The 18728-nt window shown below is 44.0% G+C and overlaps 1 protein-coding gene and 2 long non-coding RNA genes across 4 annotated transcripts in view; all 3 read right to left on the bottom strand.

Annotated features, from left to right (window-relative positions):
- LOC146989094 (uncharacterized) overlaps positions 1 to 18728 on the bottom strand; it is a 176333-nt gene that overhangs the window by 154456 nt on the left and 3149 nt on the right. The window lies entirely within an intron of this gene.
- On the bottom strand, positions 15370 to 16081 carry LOC146989096 (uncharacterized). Its single transcript, XR_015035737.1, has 2 exons — positions 15947 to 16081; positions 15370 to 15913 (listed from the first exon to the last, which is right to left on the bottom strand). It is a non-coding gene; the product is annotated as an uncharacterized LOC146989096 (long non-coding RNA).
- sox2 (SRY-box transcription factor 2) lies at positions 16427 to 17543 on the bottom strand. Its single transcript, XM_085775055.1, has one exon. It carries the CDS (start codon positions 17429 to 17431, stop codon positions 16427 to 16429), a length of 1005 nt encoding a protein of 334 aa, XP_085631181.1. The 5' UTR covers positions 17432 to 17543.

The following is an 18728-nucleotide window of genomic DNA, read 5'->3' as shown; positions in this document are numbered from 1 at the left end:
GTCCTGTCTCATCCTCCTTGTCCTGCCATGTTAACCAGCCACTCATCCCCTAAAATATCGCTCTGTCCCATCTTGATACATCTTTTCTCGCCACATCCAGTTCAGTCCAGTTTTAGCTTGTCTCACGTCCTGTCCCGTCCCTCTGTTCTTCAGTCTCCAGGACAGTATTGCAATATTGTGTGTGTCAATACTGTATTGATTCACGGACGCCAGGTTTCAATCTTAAATTCTATAAGTTACAAATACAAATTGAAGTTTTTTAGTATTAAAACACTGGACTATGTGGCCGTGTTGGTCATTGGATCTGCTTTAAAATCATTCTGCAAGAATAAATATGATTTAAATGAGATGAACAGACTGACTGAACTGCATGTTTTCCTTTCGGGACATGATCAGCAGAGGTGATAAATCACAATGTATCACAATATGTTATCACAAAAAAGCAATTGTATCATATTGTGGCTTGAAAATTGTAGTAATATTGGCCTCTTACCATCCTATATTAACTCTTTAGTATCTTTTAATGCAAGTCTCTATCATACACGGTCAAAGGACTGGCTCACACTGCTCTGTGCACCTGCAACCTGGACCACTCTGCAAAACCATCTGCAACTTACCACACTTTTTATTATCAGGACGATTTAAATCCATAACTGCATCTTATTCTTACCTGCAGCTGCTCCTGTTTTTAACTAGACTTCTCTGTTTTCAATTTATCTATGCTTGTATGTTTCAAACGTTTTGTGTTTTGTCTCGGTCATATTGTAAATGAGATTGCTCCTCAATATATTTCCAAGTTTAAGGTTATAATAATATCATTGGGCGTCCGTCTGGTGATTCCCACTCCAGTCACACGCTGTCCTGTGATGTCTCGTCTTCTCCTGTCTTGTCTTGTCTTTTCTATGTCTTGCCTATGTTGCATTATGTACAGCACTTTGTTTCAGCTGTGGTTGTTTTAAAGGGCTTTATAAATAAAGTTGAGTTGAGTTGAGTTGAGTTGAGTTGTCTTGTCTTGCCCCTACATGTCATATGCAGTGAAGTCTTGTCCTCACTTGTCCAGAGTCCAGTCCACTTCTCTCTCTCTCTCTCTCTCTCTCTGTCCTGATCATTAATGTGTTCACGGTGGCGTCCCTCTGCTCTGACAACCTACAAACCAACTCAGTTTCAACAGAATAAAAACTATTGTGGTGCTTTCAAACTGAAGGCGGTTGCTAAAATCTTTTTATAAACTATTCACCTCCATCAATAAGAAGCTGGGACCCAGCAGGCCGCTCTGAGGGGAGGAGGGGAGACGAGGGGATGGGGGGTCCTAATGTCCTTTTTCCAAACAAAATCATTCAAATAATTCAAAATAGTTGGCCAGCGAAGCTTTTAATTTGCACAGCTCCACATTCTTGAACAGCTCGTTCTCATGGAGCGGTGAAATCCTTCATGTGAGCAGGAACCAGTGACCTCTGGTATAAATCTGCCGCTACATCCAGAATCAGTCTGTTATCTGATATTCTCATGTTTTTGTTTTGTTTGTCATGTGCCAAAATGTCCCTTTTTCATCCTGTTCAGACACATTTTGTCACAGTTTTGTTTCTTCTATCTAATATTCCGCCTTTTTGGCATCTTTTTTTCTTTATTAGAAACTATTCTCATGGGGGTTTTTTTTCCACTGTGCTTTGAATTATTATATAGTTTACTTTGTCTATTAAAGTAAATGGCTGGTTAACAACATGTGTCTAAAACAGTTTGTTTAATCTCTCACTTACTTATTTGCTAACATCTGTTTAAATCACATTTTCCCATCTAGGATTTTCACCCCCTCCTCCTCCTCGTCTTCTGCGCGTCATGACGACTTAATCTGAGCTTGAGCTGCAAATTGTACAAATCGTATTGATCGTCTGAGCGTCAGCAATGAAACACAACAGAGCGGTCTAATGTGCGCCCTGCTGCAGGGTGGGTCACAGTGGGACAGAGATGATGTTCACACATTAAAGCGGCGGCCGTGAACATGATGAAGTGCAGGAGGCCAAAGGAGGAGGAGGAGGAGGAGGGAGAAGGGGGGGTGAGGGGGGAGGGGGGAGGGGGGGTGAGGTGGCGCCCGGGGCTAAAACACGGTCCCTAAACCGTCCCTCAGGGCGGCGTCGCAGGCTCCAGCTCCGTCAGTCGGTTAAGTCGGTAAGTGATCCCGGCTGTCAGTTAATCAATATGAACAGGCAGCAGCTGTCACACATCATCGCCTCCCCTGGGGGTCGTTGTCAAGACGCAACATAAAAAACATATGAGGGCCTGTGTGTGTGTGTGTGTGTGTGTGTTTTATTTGATCCACTTCTAATGGGCCTTTATTATTACAACCAGGCTCTGGTGTCTCACAGAGTCACGGTCAAAGTGAATGGAGGCATTAGATGTGTAAATGAATTCACTCACTTATTCTAGTTGATAAATTGTTATTAATGATCCAATAAAAGCCAAACATTCGCTCTTTTACATCACTGTAAACCGAATATTTCCTCCTCCTATTTAGATTTACGATGTTCTTTTTTTACACATTTTATGAATTAAACATTAAATGAGGTTAACCAACAGCAGATGAACTGTTTGCCATGTTGTTAAATCTCGACTTTAAGGGGAGACACTACAGGTGAATAGGGTAAAAAAAAATTAACTAACAGATATCACCATGAAACTACACAAGTTTATCACTTACAATAAGACAAATAATTTTTGTATTACAAGTTTTGTCAAGTTTGATGTTTAAATGTGTAAATGAGGCAATATCTGATGAAATATGCACTAATTTGCATACATTTCCAGAACCGAAATCTGAACAATGGATAAAGCCTCTTTCAAAATACTTGTTTTATTTTGTTGACATATTAGAGTCAGAAGTTTTTACAGAGGGGATTTTGGATATCTGTTTTATCACTCTGTAAATGAGAAAATACTGTCACCAGCCCTAAAAAAAATCTGCCCTGTTTTTAGGAATAAAATGTTGTATAAATCAGGCTGTGAATGATATATCAACAATCCCCTCTGTAAAAACCTTCAGAATATAGACAGAAATGAAACTGGAAGGTTTGGTGTCTCTAAGTGCTGCTGAAGTGGAGATTTCTAGCTCAGAGTCTGTGGAAAAACTCATTTAGAGAAAACGGCCTTTAAAGACTTGTACTGTAAAATTCCATAGATTGTTAATGTAAATCGTTCTTTTAGGATTGGTTGCGGATACGGAGGAAATGACATGGGTCAGACTAACTTTTGGTGAATTTAGGAGAAATCTACTGACGATAGAGACAAAATTAAGTAAAATAAAAACACCTTTATGTGGATGTTCTACCATTTCTTTTGACTTTTCTGAAAGAAGACATGTTAAGGAAGAAAAAGAGCCCAAAATCTCAAAATTGATCAGTGCATGAAAAAACAAACAAGTGTTTTTGCCTGTTAGTGTCTCACCGTAAATTGGAGCTTAAGTTGACTAAGAATAAGTTGTGCACATTAGTTTAACACTGAGAACATGTTGGTGAATTATCTGTATATTAAAAGTGAATAAAGACATTTGATACAGCAACTGTGAGTTTTGGGTTAACTTCTGTTGACAGGACGGCTCTGAGGATGTTAAAGCACTGGGGGAGTGGGGGGGCTTTTCCTCTCCTCTTTCCTTCCCTCCTCTCCTTCTTTTCCTTCCTTTCCTCTCCTCTCCTCTCCGCTAACGTGAGACAGTGAAATCTCATCCAGCCACTCTGCCTGCCCTTATAGCCAGCAGCAGGGAGGGACATGTCATTTCACTTGTGAGTCCATGTGTGTGTGTGTGTGTGTCCCTTACTGCGCAACACACAATGACGAGAGCAGAGGGAGGGGGTGAGGAGGGGGAGGAGGGGGTGACAGGGCTCTGATCTCTCAGATAGGGAGATAGCCACCTGATTCAAATGGCTCGCTTGTTCCCGGCAGTCACTCGATCGGCGTGTGAACTGACTCCTCTCTTATTTACAATCAAATGCTGCTGCACTGACCTGCCCAACCCAGCCCAGGCCAGACCTGTCTCCCCCTCACCCCCTCCCCCTCCTCCTCCTCCTCCTCCTCCTCCTCTCTTACCCCCACCTCTCTCTGGCCTATATATTATATTGCCATGTCCCTCTCCCTCCCTCCCTCTGTTACACACACACACACAGACACACATGAAATGCTGCGATGGAAACTTCCAGAGATGAATCTCGCTGCGATCACGCAATCTCCTGAAATACAAGACTGACCGAAACAGTGATAAAGTCGATTTTTTTCCCCCCCTCTTTTCTCACCTACATCATAAAAAAATCCTTTTTTTTCCTCTCCTCTCTCTCTCTCTCTCTTTTTTTTTTTTTTTTTTTTAAATTCTCTGATATCACATGATATGTCATGTCCGTCCAGTCTGCAGCTTTTGTGTTGTGTATTGTCTGGCTGGTCTTTCCTGGGGAGTATCCTCTGTTGTGATGCGTGAGAGGCTAAAATAACAACAAAAAAGAGAAATAAACTGTATTTTAAGAGGGATCGTCACAGATATTATAAGCACAGCTACAGTACACTGGTCATTTTAAAGACATTCACTTCATATTCTCATTGTTTCAGTGCTGCTTCTGAGGATTATGACAAAACTACATGTGCTTTTTATGAATAAGGCCTCATTTGTGGCAGGTTTTATTTGAGATTTTAATCTATAATCTAAAAAGTTATGTTCATGTCTGACATGTTTTACTGTTGGTGTCTAAGTATGGGACAAATAATAACTAAAAACTAATTCTTAATGTACTGTTTGTATGTGTGTGTGTGTGTGTGTGTGTGTGTGTGTGTGTGTGTGTGTGTGTGTGTGTGTGTGTGTGTGTGTGTGTGTGTGTGTGTGTGTGTGTGTGTATTTATGTGGAAACAGGTAGTACAAAACTCTGATCTGCTCTTATTTGAAGTTCAAATCCTGCAAGAACCCAGTCTCCTCAGAGGAACCATTGAAATCCCTTCTCATCTAATCTAATCTAATCTAATCTAATCTTTTATAGTCTTCTAATAGTTTATGTCAACTCTTGAGATGATATTGAAGGTTTTGCAGACACTAGCTCACTGTGCTGCTCTGACGGATTCCCAGTCGACTTCAAAGCAGCACAGAAGTGGAGAAAATGATGTTAAACTGTCAACATTTTTTACAAAAATAATAATTAAAGGTCCTCGTTCTGAGGGAAAGTTTCTGGGAGGGGGGACAGGGGAACAGGGGGGACGAGTATAAATCACAAACGCACCCATTTAAAAATTCTTCCAAATGTGTCTCAGTCTGAGTCAGTGGAGAAACCGACTTGCATCTGCCGGCCGGGCCTGTCTGTCTGTCTGTCTGTCTGTGTGTCTGTAAGTAACTGTCCTGTCTGATTATCTCTCCCAGTTGGCCCCGAGGGGACACCCACACTGAAAGAGGCCACTCTTCCATTCAACAACAGCTTCTGTCAGAGAGAGCAGAGAGGGAGAGAGGGAGAGAGGGAGAGAGGGAGAGAGGGAGACCTCAGAGTCACCACCAGCTCCAGAATAGCTGGATAGTGACTGATGCAATCAATCGAAATCTACACTACAGTCCACCCGATCGACTGGGAACCAGGAGGCTTTTTTTTCTCTTTTCTTTTTCTTTTTTTTTTTTGGAAACGTACGATAAAAGAAAATTGCTCTTCATGCTGCAGCAGCAGCAGCAGCAGCAGCAGCAGCAGTCGTATACTATATAGGATCTGATCAAATGCAGAAATATTCAAACTGAACGGGTCCATGCAGCGAAACATCCTGTAACCACATCCCAGCAGAGCAGATTATATATTAACACACGATTACATCACCGAGCACCGAGCGTTTGACTCACATCAGCCGCAACCAGTCACAACAAACTGATGTATAAGATATTTAGTGTCTCTCTCTCTCCGTGAGCCGCCGTGCCGCCGTGCGCCAGATTACAAGATGTGAGATACGGTATAATCTGCCAGATGACGAGCTGTCTGATTCCATTAAAGCGTTAATTATTATGACACTATTATTATTATTATCTTAAAGATTAATAATAATAATAATAATAACCACCGATCGTGTATGTAGCAGCTTTTATGATGGTGGGAACAGCTGCTACTGATATCAGAATCAGAGAGTTCAATCATATTAAGTTGAATTTATTTTGCTTGTGTGAACAAAGATGAATTTTTTATCAAACGCATGATGTTTGAAGAAGTCTGTGATCCTTCATATCGGAAATGTTTTAAGTGCCTGTGAGAAATCATTTAGCCAACAAGTCCAAGACAGTGTAAGTAAAGCAGCAGAGGTTCCCGGGTGAGATGAATAATTCACGGCTGAAAGAGATATGGCATTTCCACTTGGAGAAATGTAATCTGGGCTGATGTTCTGTGTGTGTGTCAACATGATTTGTTGTAACAGCCCAGTATCTCTGCTGTGGTGAAGGGTCTAAATTCATCAGCGTGTTGTCGTCTGTTGCCGAGGCCCGTGACACAAAAACATTTGGCAAATGACATTTAGAGGGATGCTGCTGCTGCTGCTGCTGCTGCTGCTGCTGCTTTCATCCAGCGAGCAGTTATCTGATGATGTGCTGCTGATTCCTGGAGAGGAGGAGGAGGAGGAAACACAAGTGAGGAGTGGATGTGTGAGAGATGAGCTTGGCCTACATAGTATACGTATAGTGTGTGTATGTGTGTGTGAAGTGCTGTCATGTTGATGAGTAAAAATCTCTGTGACACGTTGTAAAGTGAAACTGTCCTTAAAACACATTAACACCTTGTCTGTGACACAAACAGAAATGTAGTCTCTAAAAAACTGATGCATCAACCTCTTGTTTCTTTTACACATCAGCAGTGTAAACTCAAAGTTTGTAAACTCTATGGTCTGACTGTGAATCCTGTTATGAATTAATCTACAGTTTTATAGTTTCAACAACAGCGGAGCTACAAACATCTGATCAATACAGATTCAACTCTTTAAAGTATTGTAGAAGTGTTTTAAAGCCTGAGTCTATAAAGAGACCTCGACCCTCTTCAACACTTTTAATCATTATTTCATGCAGCTCTTTGAAATTTCATTACTTCTCCTTCTACATCTGTGAAATTTCCTAATGAAAAACGACTTTGACCTTACGACTCTTTCATCACTTCTATAGGTGAATTATTTACCACTTTCATCAAAACTTCACTTGCTCAGTTTGAACCAGTAAATTGACCATTTAAAACTCTGTAAAGGTCTGTGCATGGAGAAAAACAAACCTTATTACTATTATTATTGTGCAAATAAAGCACAGATAGATAGATAGATAGATAGATAGATAGATAGATAGATAGATAGATAGATAGATAGATAGATAGATAGATAGATAGATAGATAGATAGATAGATAGATAGATAGATAGATAGATAGATAGATAGATAGATAGATAGATAGATAGATAGATAGATAGTCTAGCATTTACACTTTCAGTTTCTCCACCCTCCATCCATTCAGAAGGCTCGCGCATGTCCCCGAGGGCTAGAAAGGCACGCGGACTGTGGAGTGGAACCCCCCCACACACACACACACGCGCACACACACTCCCTCCCCTTCCCTTTTTTTTTTTTTTTTTTACATTGCTGTACATGCACCATTTCTAAAGCTTTTATTCTGAAAAGCACGCACACAGCACGGACGCGCAAACTGGTGCTGTACGTCAGCGTGAACGCGCATGTACTGTTAACTGCAGTTATTACGGGCCTGTTGGATAATACTGGAAGAACACGCGCGTTTTTATTATTATTATTACACTGTAAATAACTCTAATAATATTTTATTTTCAGATTTAACATTATTTACTTTACATTAAATCTATTTCAGACCTTTTATGGAGTTATTTCCCCTCCGGCCTGACACACAGCCACACCTTCAAACCCACTTTTTTTTTTTTCTCAGGCCACATTTCTGGATGTGTCATATTCTAAAATAGGACGCCCCCCCTCCCTCCCTCTCTCCCTCCCCTCTCTCTCCCCTCTCCCCGTTAATGTGCGAGTGGAGTTGTTGGTCAACAGTTGGGTCGGGGGGCCAGGCAGGGGGAGGGAGGGCCGCGAACAATGGCCTGTGCTGTTGTGTGCTGGAGTCGGTGGAGGGAGAGAGAGAGAGAGAGAGAGAGAGGGAGAGAGAGTCAGGCTGATGACAGAGTGAAAGAGGTTAGTGTCTATGCTGGGAAATGAGACCAGAGGAGGGGGGTTCCTGTGTCTGTTGGCTTGTTAATGATGATTCAGTCCCATCAGCTCAACAGCCTTCTCTATCAAGGAATCTGTGAAAGCCTCCAAACTGCCTCCACTTCACACACACGCACACGCACACGCACACACACACACACACACACGCATCCAAGTGCACATTTTACTACAGTGAAAGTATTAAAGCAAACCGCTTGTGAGCGCATGATGCAGGGAACAATTAAAACCAACGGATAAGAGAGAGATCTGATCGATTACATGTTAAAAAAATCGATCGTAGCTTCGCAGTGACGTTGATCTGTTCACACTTTCGTTGCAAAGAGAAACGAAAAACTCTGATTTCCCCACGCAAAGACTCGATCAGCTTTCAACAAGTGCCGGAGCTGTAGAGCTGTGGACAGCGCGGCCACCAGACGCCGGCCTCAGCCTCAGCCTCAGCCGACCGGATCAGCCAAATGTGTGTGTGTGTGTGTGTGTGTGTGTGTGTGTGTGTGTGTGTGTGTGTGTGTGTGTGTGTGTGTGTGTGTGTGTGTGTTAGTGGGGGGAAAACCCCCAGTTTCTCTCCACCGTTTTGCAGCAATGATCGCCTGTTTTCTCTTTCATCCCACCCGCTCCCCTACCCCCCTCCCCTCCCCTCCCCTCTCCTCCGCTCCCCTCCACCCCCGGCGGGGCTGCCAGCCTCCTGGAGCCGCCATGGGTGGCAGTCAGCCCGGGAACCCGCTCACATTGTTCCCGGGCAGCGACGTGCAGCACTGGAGGCAGAGGAACTGTTGCTCCGAGGTCGCAGAAATATTAATGTTGTGTATCGAGATCACAGAGACAAGTGGGTTTTTTTATTTTCTGTGTCAAATTTGCTTGATTATTGTTATTTTTATTATTATTATTACAAACTTTCTCATTTTCCTGATTTATCTTTATCCTAAATTTGAACTGATTGAAAAAAAAACCTTGTTGGATCTGGTGGATTTGATCCATCCTCCTCATATTGGATCTGCAGATTACACCCCCGCCTTTGCCCTCTCCCCTTCCTCACCCAGCGCCCCCTCACCCTCCTCCTCCTCCTCCTCCCCAGGCCCGAGGAGGGGCATCAGTAAACACAGTCTCCAAATTTCCGGACAACAAAGGAGCAGCAGACCATGGAGCAGCAGCAGCAGCAGCAGCAGCAGCAGCACTTTCACTTGTAGCTGCCGCTCCCATGCAGTCACCTGTTGCTTCAAGCTGCCTGCACTGGCTCAGCCCCCCCACCCCCAACCCCCAAAAAATAAAAACACCCGGAGTAGACAAACAGATAAATAATTAAGACCCTGATGCTGTTGATGAAATAATGCGCCTCTATTATTTCGATTTAATTTAAAGACGCTTTTTTTATTCTGGCAGCTCCGTGAAGGCCGCGGCTCCTCTCCTCCCTCTGACCATATAGCTCCTGAATTGGAGCTGCATTGTCCTCCTCTCCTCCTCTCCTCCTCTCCTCCTCCTCCTCCTCCCCACAGCAGCCAAGCAGCTCAGCAGCCAGCACAGCCAGCCAAGCGTTTGACGTTATTAAATAATAAAGAGATGCTGATCTGCCTGCATTGTTGTGAAGGAAAAAAGGCCAATTAGCGCGCCGTTATACTGTCATTATGGCTGTATTAACTCGAATTAGTTATAAGACAATGTGCAATATTGACACTTGCATTTTCCCTTTTTTTTTGACTATAGGGAAAATTAATCTGTACGTTGAAAAAAAAAAAAGCCACCATGCCATTGTAAGAGTGACTGTAATAGCCCTAATAAAACTAATGGTTTTCAATCTGAATGTTTAGATTATAAACACATAATAAAACAACAACAGGAGGAAATTAACAGTCTATAATTAGATAGGCTATATTTGTACTAATGAAAAACAGTGTGGTTTTGGTCTATTATCATGTTTGAATATCAGATTTGTGATTTTTATGAGCTAAATGAAGAATAATATCACTTTTAACATTCACCAACTTTCCAGATATGAGCTCATGGCAGAGCTCAGATCAGTTTTCGCGCACAGCAAAAGGATGTCCCTCACAGGCTACAGTACAAAAGGCCTTATATTGTTATTTGTCGGCTCTTCTTCTCAGAGAAAAATACCTCACCCCCCCCCCCCCCCACCACCACCACCACCACCTCTCTCCTTCCTTTGCACTTTCTCCTGTCCTACAGTGCGTTAATACACGTATTATCTATTAGAACTGATAATAGACAAAACATCTTTAACTTTATTTTAGGGCCAGTTATACTTTATGAAATTTCAAATAATGTCCAAAAAACAAAAACAAAAAACATTTTCCTATTTATCCTATTTATGATCATGGCATAAAGGTATAAAGTTGGCATAAAGTTATAGGAATCAATGACAGGCTGCACGAAAAAGGTTAAAAGTAGCTGACTGCGAGCTGTGGGGCTGAGCTGCATAGAGTTTCTACACTACAGACCCAGCAGCCTCTCGTGAAGCTGCTATGGTCAGAAACTACAGGACGGGACTGAGCTGCATGTGTTTTGTTGTTACTACAGTTACATTAAAAACAGAAAATAAGACAACAACTGCTGCTGCTGCTCGGTGCTGGTTGATCCGCTGCATTCCTCTAATGACGGCCTCTATAAAGCTGTCAGCATCAATGAGCACGAATGATAAACGGAGCCCGAGCCGCTGGTGACGTGGAGGGAGGAGAAGGGGGAGGTGGGGGGGTCGGAGGAGGGGTGGTGGTGGTGGTGGTGGTGGTAGAGGGGATGGGGAGGGGTGGGGGGTGGGGGGGGTCGCAGAGGCCTCGAGCCTCTGAGAATGCAAGCAAAGAGCAGCGCGAGGCTGATGGCATGCTGGTCTGTGTCAGTGTGTGGTCCTATTCAATGGAAGTGAGTGTGTGCGTGCGTGTGTGTGAGTGTGTGTGCGTGTGAGAGAGAGGGAGAGAGAGAGAGAGAGAGAGAGAGAGAAACCCCCTTCCACACACACACACACACACACACACACACACACACACCGCCCGCTTCCCTTCTCTGCACCTGCGCTAGATCAGCAGGCTACTGGCTGCCATTCAGTCCCTCTACGCTCCACACACACTGAAACACACACACTGAAATACACACACACACACACACACTGAAACACACACATGCAGCCGAAACACACGACAGCTCTCTGCTCTGACAGTTTTGCTATTCAACCATTCTCGCAGTGTTTCTGTGGTGGAGGCAGAGATGTCGGGAGACTTGAGGAAAAAAAAAAAAACTCCAGGGCTGCAGAATAATAACGAGGAGAAAAAGAAGACTGAGGGTGATTTACAGGCGCAGTCACACGCAGGAAAACCACAAATAAAATATTTTTGTCATGTTTATGCAATTAAAATAAACCCTAGATACAATCGCGTGCTTATACAAATGAATAAATCAATAATAATCACTAACTGCCTCTGGGAAATTATCAAATAATTATTTGCTGCCAAGTGTCTTTTATGGTGTCATGGAGATTTGAAGTAAAGATCTTTAATAATAACAACAATAATAATAATAAATAGAATAATGAGCACAAAAAAGAAAAAAAAACGTAAAATTAAAGTTTTTAGAAACTATTACTGTAACTTCATGTTGTGACGTCACGCGTAAATGCGTAAATACTTAGGCCGAGTGAGTCCGGACTTTAGTCTGAATATTCAAGTTCAAAGGTTTTTGATTTTATTTGTGGCTAAAAGTTTAGTGTCCAGCGGAAACACACACACACACACAAACACACACACATAAGGAGCAGCGCTTCATCTGCCGGTGACGTCATGACCCCCCTCCTCCTCCTCCTCCTCATTATCCGCAACATGGTGAAAAAGGAAAGTGGCTCTCGTTGGATTACAGGGCCGCTAAGCTCGTTTTGTTTGCCCATGTGTGTGTGAGAGAGTGTGTGTGAGAGAGAGAGAGGGTGAGGGGGGTCATTTGACCTAATTTTAAAAATCATATAATCTCAACAACAAACACAGGATTTGGAGCTCGGCCAGTTTCAGCTGTGGACCAACAACTTCCTCCATCTTTAATATGAATTATCATCATTATTACTAATGTATTGACTCATATTTAAAACTTTTTTTTTTTTTTTTTTACTCTGAGGCCTGAACGGAGCCGCTGCTGCTGCTGCTGCTGCTGCTGCTGCTGCGACCCAGATCAGATCAGACTGTAAAACGATATTTTAATCTGTGAGGAGCGGATTCTTCTTCTCACCAGCACCAACTTCTACTGTTTTACACCTGTGTAATGAAACACTTCAACACACACACACACACACACACACACACACACACACACACACACACACACACACACACACACACACACACACACACACACAGGTTACCATAGATAACATCTGGGAGCTTCTCGCTCTCTCTCTCTCTGTGTTTTTTTTTAACCGGGGGCAAAAAAAAAAAAAAAGCAGAGGCGCGCGCTTACCACCTGTTGCAGTCCAAATATCCTCGAGCTGCGACAGCCAGACTCTGCACGCGAGCGACAGAAGGGGAGATGGATGGATGGATGGATGGATGGAGGGATGGATGGATGGATGGAGGGATGGATGGATGGGTGGGCCTCTCAGCTTCTTTCTACCTATGTCACACAGAACACACCTGGTTGCTCAGTCTCGACACAACAATCAGAAACAGTCGCCGTGGAAACGTCACAGCTCCTCCGTCCTGGAGGATCCGGCCTCTGCTGCTTTCTGCTTTATCTTCTTTTTTCTTTTTCTTTTCTATTTTTTCTTTTTACCAACGCAGAGAGAGAGAGAGAGACACCTGATTCTCTGTGCTTGTGCTGCGCCGTGGCAGCGCCTTTATTTAATGTTTGAACAGCAGCGCCAGGCAGGTTGCAGCTTCCAGCGCCTCTGAGATTAAATCACATTTTGGAAAGCACAGGGGCTAAATGCGGGCTAATATTTTTCTACCGAGATAGCAGCGATATCAGTGTTTTCAGAGGGAACATTTACTACCGTGTGTCCTAGTTTAGTTTGTGCTGCAGCAGGTTCACGGGGCCTGCAGGCAGGGCAGCACAAACAGTGGAGGGGATGAGTTTTATTCTTAGGTTGTTGTTGTTGCTTTGGAGAAGAAAATAGGAAAGAAGAAAAAAAATCTGCAACGTGAAACGATTTGAGTTTGACTTTAAACATTATCCCAGGATAAAAAATAAAAATCTACGAGCTGTGAAAAAGCTTCAGAGTGAGAGGAGAGAAACACTGTGACTCCATCCCTCCATCCATCCATCCTGAGCCAGCTCCTCTACAGCCGTTACAAATAAGCCTCAGCTCTTTATCCTGCTCCACACGAAATGCACGTTGATCTTCAAATACATCATTTATTCTCCGCATCCACTCACTCACACACCTTTTTTCCCACCGTGCACATTAAAGCTGAAAGAGACTCAGTCGGGGTGAGAGGAAAAAAAAGAGAGAAAAAAAAGATGATAATAATAATGTGGCGCGGGGCCTCCGGGGCCTGCAGCAGGGGCCCGCGCGCGGTGTTCACGAGCTCAAGAAGAAGGAGAAAGAGGAGAAGCGTCTCTACTCTCGTTCGACCTTTTAAAACCTATTTGTTTTACTCGCTGTTCTCGGCTCTTACAACAACCGATTCAGACGCCTCGGATCAATAATTAATGAGGCAACCAACGATCATTGACCTCGTGAATGTCCGGCTAAGAGAGAGAGAGAGAGAGAGAGAGAGAGAGAGAGAGAGAGAGAGAGAGAGGATAAATACCGAGGGGCCTCTTCTTCTTCCTCTTCAAATATTCATCCACCGGTTAATGTGAGCTCTGCTCCCCCGGGACTCAGCCTGCAAGACACAACGGCCCTAATCTAACTCTCTGTAGTACACACACACACACACACACACACACACACACACACACACACACACACACACACACACACACACACACACACACACACACACACACACACCTCCCAGATTTAAAACCGTTAGTTAAATTCAGAGCGCGCTGCTGTTAGCTCATCATAAGGATTATTATTATAGGAGGTGGGGGAGGGGGGATGGGGGGAGAGAAAGGGGAGGCCCAACCTGACCCGGCTCGGCTCGGCTCGGCTCGGCTGGCAGAGAGATGCATCATGGGAAGTTAACATTGTTTGGAAGCGGCTGTGTTGCTTAACGGCACCGACAGACACCGGAGCCGTGAGAACCGGAGAGTTAACGGAGAAACAGCGGAGCCCGTTTGATTAAACATTACATTAAAACACTCGGCACTACAGAGTGTGTGTATATAGCCTATGTATGTATGTGTGAGTGTGTGTGAATGTCTATGAGTGTGGAGTTATTACAGCGCGCGAGGAGAAACGCATCCCGCATGGCTCCTTCCTCTGAGGGCTCGTGCACCTCCAATTTACACCTAATTGAACATTTACACATCGACACTGCAGCGTCCGAGAGAGAAACATACAAATATAAACGACTGAATGAAAAGCAAACGACAAGAGGAGCTGAGGCCTGAGCTCATCGTGTCCAGACAAACACACACACTGCTGCTGTCACAGTCACGCTCTCCAGAGAAATAAGTGAATAATAAGTTGAATAATCAATAAGTTAATAGATATTAGCGCTGTCTGATCCTTCCTCCCTCTGTCCCAGTCCACAACAGGCCCAGTAGAAGACTGAAAATCCTATGTGATGCATTTTTAGAAATTAAAAGTAAAATTGATTTAAGAAAAATAATATATATATAAATGTATATCTATATATAACCTGGGCCTCCACAGCACTGCTGCTCATGTATTGATTATAGAAGAGGAGAAATGACAGTCTATACCTGCGGGCGTTGGACATTTTGGTGGAAAAATCTTCCCCCTTTTTAGGAAACAGGCAACAAACTTTGGCTCTGACGGGGCCATGATCCGCAGGCACTAGAAAATAGAAACGTGGTTAACCACGACGCATCACAATCTACAGGGTGATCAATAACGTTTAAAAAGGCACACATTACTATTAAGAGTCGCCTTTTACATTTATATATATACACACATATGTTTTTTTGTTTTGTTTTGTTTTTAAACTCTGACACATTACATTCATAAAAAGTGTTGAATTAAAGAATTAACAGATGACAACTCAACATGTGATTGGCTGCTAAACACACACACACACAAAAATAAAAATCAAAACTCAAACAATTTCAAGTATCCAAATTTCCAAAATTTATTCATTTCAAACTGCATATTGAAAAAAAATATACTCAGCTGAAACTGTAACTGTTATTATTATAAGGATGGTATTAGTTCCGGTATATATATTTACATGGAGTGGTTGGTTTGGGGCTTCTGCGTTTACAGGCCACAAAAAATTTTAAAATACAACTACGGGAATGAAATTTTTCTGTTGAAATAAAAACTTAAAATATCACAGTAAATATACAGAAATTGTACAAATCAATTAGAAAATAATAAAGAGCACAAGCGTCATAACCTCTAACAAGATGAAGAGTGGGAGACGGAAATATAAATTAACAACCTATATGAGAGGATCTTATCTTTTTTTTTTTTTTAAGAAATTAAAATGTTTAGTAACATTGACCTTAAATGAAAAAAAAAAAAACAGTATTACCTGCTTGGTTTTATGTCCCTTTTTCTTTTCCAATGTTTTGCAGTCATAATAAAAGTTGCTCCAGTTCTGCCTTTTGTTTCACCTTTAATATTTTCTGCAGAACTGGCAGTGTTGCTTTATATATAATAATAAAAAAAAACAAAAAACAAAACAAAAAAAAAGAAAAGAAAAATGCAACCTCTTTGCAGTTTTAACAAACAATTTCATCTGATTGTAATGTTTCTTTGATAAATACTGTACAAAAGGTGATTGCAATAATAAAACATTTGATTGCGACTCCCACTTTCTAGACTTTCCAAACTTCATCCACCAGTGAAGAGGAGGAGGAGGGGGGAGGTGGGGTGGTGGGGGTGTGTGGGGGGGAGAGAGGAGGAGGGGGGGTCTCCTACCGTGTCCTCTAGAGCTTCCTTAGAATAAAATGAAAGACAAAAAAAAAAAAAAAGAGTCGTGTGTGTCCTTTTTCCTGGAGACTTCATCTATACAACATTTCCCACCCCGAAATTTTTCTGTACAAAAATAGTCCAACGTTAAGTAGTCCACAGTTTCTCTTATAAAAGTTTCTTTTTCCTCTCTTTTTTCTCTTTGCTTTCTCTTTCTCTCTTTTTCTTTCTTTCTTTCTTTCTCTCTTTACATGTGTGTTAAGGGCAGCGTGCCGTTGATCGTCGTCCCCGGCACGGCGCTCTGGTAGTGGCCGGACATGTGTAGCCGCGTCTGGGCGCTCTGCTCGCTCTGCACCTCGGCGCCGGGCAGGTACATGCTGATCATGTCCCTCAGGTCTCCGCTCTGGCAGCCCGGGGGGGGCGCGGCGCCGACGCGGTGGGACGACGAGGTGACGACGGGCGGGCTGGAGCTGCTGGACTCGGACTTGACCACCGAGGAGGGCCCCATGGAGCCCAGCGCCGTCATGGTGGTGGGCTGCTGCGAGTAGGAGGACATGGAGTAGGTCGGGGAGCCGTTCATGTAGCTCTGGCCGCTCGTCATGCTGTTGTACTGCTGCAGCGCGCTCATGTCGTAGCGGTGCATGGACTGCATCTGCCCCGCGTTGTGCGCGTTCAGCCCCGGGTGCTGGTAGCTCAGCTGCTCCTGCATCATCCCGTAGCCGCCGTTGGTCGCCCAGCCGTTCATGTGCGCCGCGTAGCTGTCCATCCGCTGGTTCACGCCGCCGCCCAGCCCGCCGCCCACCCCGACGCCGACCCCGCTGCCCATCCCGTTCCCACCGGGCGCCAGCAGCCCCCCGGGCAAGGTGTACTTGTCCTTCTTCATGAGGGTCTTGGTTTTCCGCCGGGGCCGGTATTTGTAATCCGGGTGCTCCTTCATGTGCAGGGCCCGCAGCCGCTTCGCCTCGTCGATGAAGGGTCTCTTCTCGCTCTCCGACAGAAGTTTCCACTCGGCGCCCAGCCTCTTGCTTATCTCCGAGTTGTGCATCTTGGGGTTCTCCTGGGCCATCTTCCTCCGCTGGCCCCGCGACCACACCATGAAGGCGTTCATGGGTCTCTTGACCCGCTCCGGACTGTTTTTCTGGTTGGTGCCGCCACCACCACCACCACCACCGGACGTGTTGGTGTTGCCCGAGCCCCCCGTGTTGGTCTGGGGAGCCGGGGGCTTCAGTTCAGTCTCCATCATGTTATACATCAGGAACAGCTTTTCGGTTGGGGTTCTCCCGAGTAGAGGAAGAAAAAAAAACACACACTCACACACACTCTCTCACTCACTCACACTCACTCTCTCACACACTCTCACACACTTTCAACAAACTCCACAGAGCCAGAGGCAGGACAGGGAGACAGGAGCGCGCCGCCGCTGCTGCTGCTGCTGCTGCTGGTAAAAAGTTACCTGTCGATTTTTCTCTGCAACTTTTTCTCTGGACCAAAGAAAGAAGAAGAAGAAAAAACAACAAGCACCGAAGCCGCGTCTCCACACACTCTCCCTCTCTCTCTCTCTTTTCCTCTCTCCCGGCTCGCTCAGCAGTGGAGTGTGTGTTGGCGTTGAGTGTGTGTGTGAGAGACAGACAGACAGAGAGCCTTCTCCTCTCCCAGTATAAAGTCCCTGCTGCTGCTATGATGATGTTGTGTCCACAAAAACTTCTCCCGTCAGCTTCGCTCCCGAAAAAGCAGCATTAACAAACTGTACTTTTTCGCCTCTGTGTCCGTCTGAGCCTTGACAACTCCAGATAGTTTTTGAACAAGTTAATAGACAACCATTCATGTGACGGGGCTGTCAGCGAATAAATGGCTTCGACCTGGCCAATCACAGCCGGCCTGCTCCCCTGACACACCAATGGGAGACCTTAATTAGCATAAAGGGGCGGGGTCTGCCCTGCCCCGAGACACACACACACACACACACACACACACACACACACACGCATATAGCACTATACACGCACAAGCTGAACCATATGAGCCAATACAAGAAGTGTACATATTTACTATTTCCAGGCTTATGGAGACATTTCTCTGCAGGAAATACACGCACGGTGGCACTTTTATCAAACAGAGGAAGAGGAAGAGGAAAAGGAGGGAGGGAGGGAGGGGGGGTTCAAAAGCTTCCTGGTTTTTACTGTAGTTTGTATTTTTTCTTGTGGAAAGTTTGTGTCTAAATCAGGAAAAAATAATAAAAGTTCATCCCGCAATAAAATAAATAAATAAATAAATGCAGAATATAAAAAGCAAAGTGAGTCAGTTTGATTATGTTTTTCTGAGTGATTTTTGTTAAAATGTAAAAACAAAATAAAATCACAGAACAGTTGTGTGTCTGTCTGTTTTTTTCTTTTTTCTCTCCAGTGATGATGATGATGATGATGCTGCATGTCTCTTATTTTGAAAGTCCAAACAGGCTCGCGCTGACCCCGTTGTTCAAAATCAAAAAGTCACTAATTCCTCCACTTACGGCCCCAATAACATAACAACACTTAAATAAACTTTGTTAG

The sequence above is a fragment of the Trachurus japonicus genome, chromosome 4 (genome assembly GCF_045865225.1).
Source record: "Trachurus japonicus isolate A0001 chromosome 4, Traja_1.0".
Classification (NCBI taxonomy): domain Eukaryota; kingdom Metazoa; phylum Chordata; class Actinopteri; order Carangiformes; family Carangidae; genus Trachurus; species Trachurus japonicus.
The sequence above is the reverse complement of the archived record's forward strand: the minus strand, read 5'-3'. Positions and strand labels throughout refer to the sequence as shown.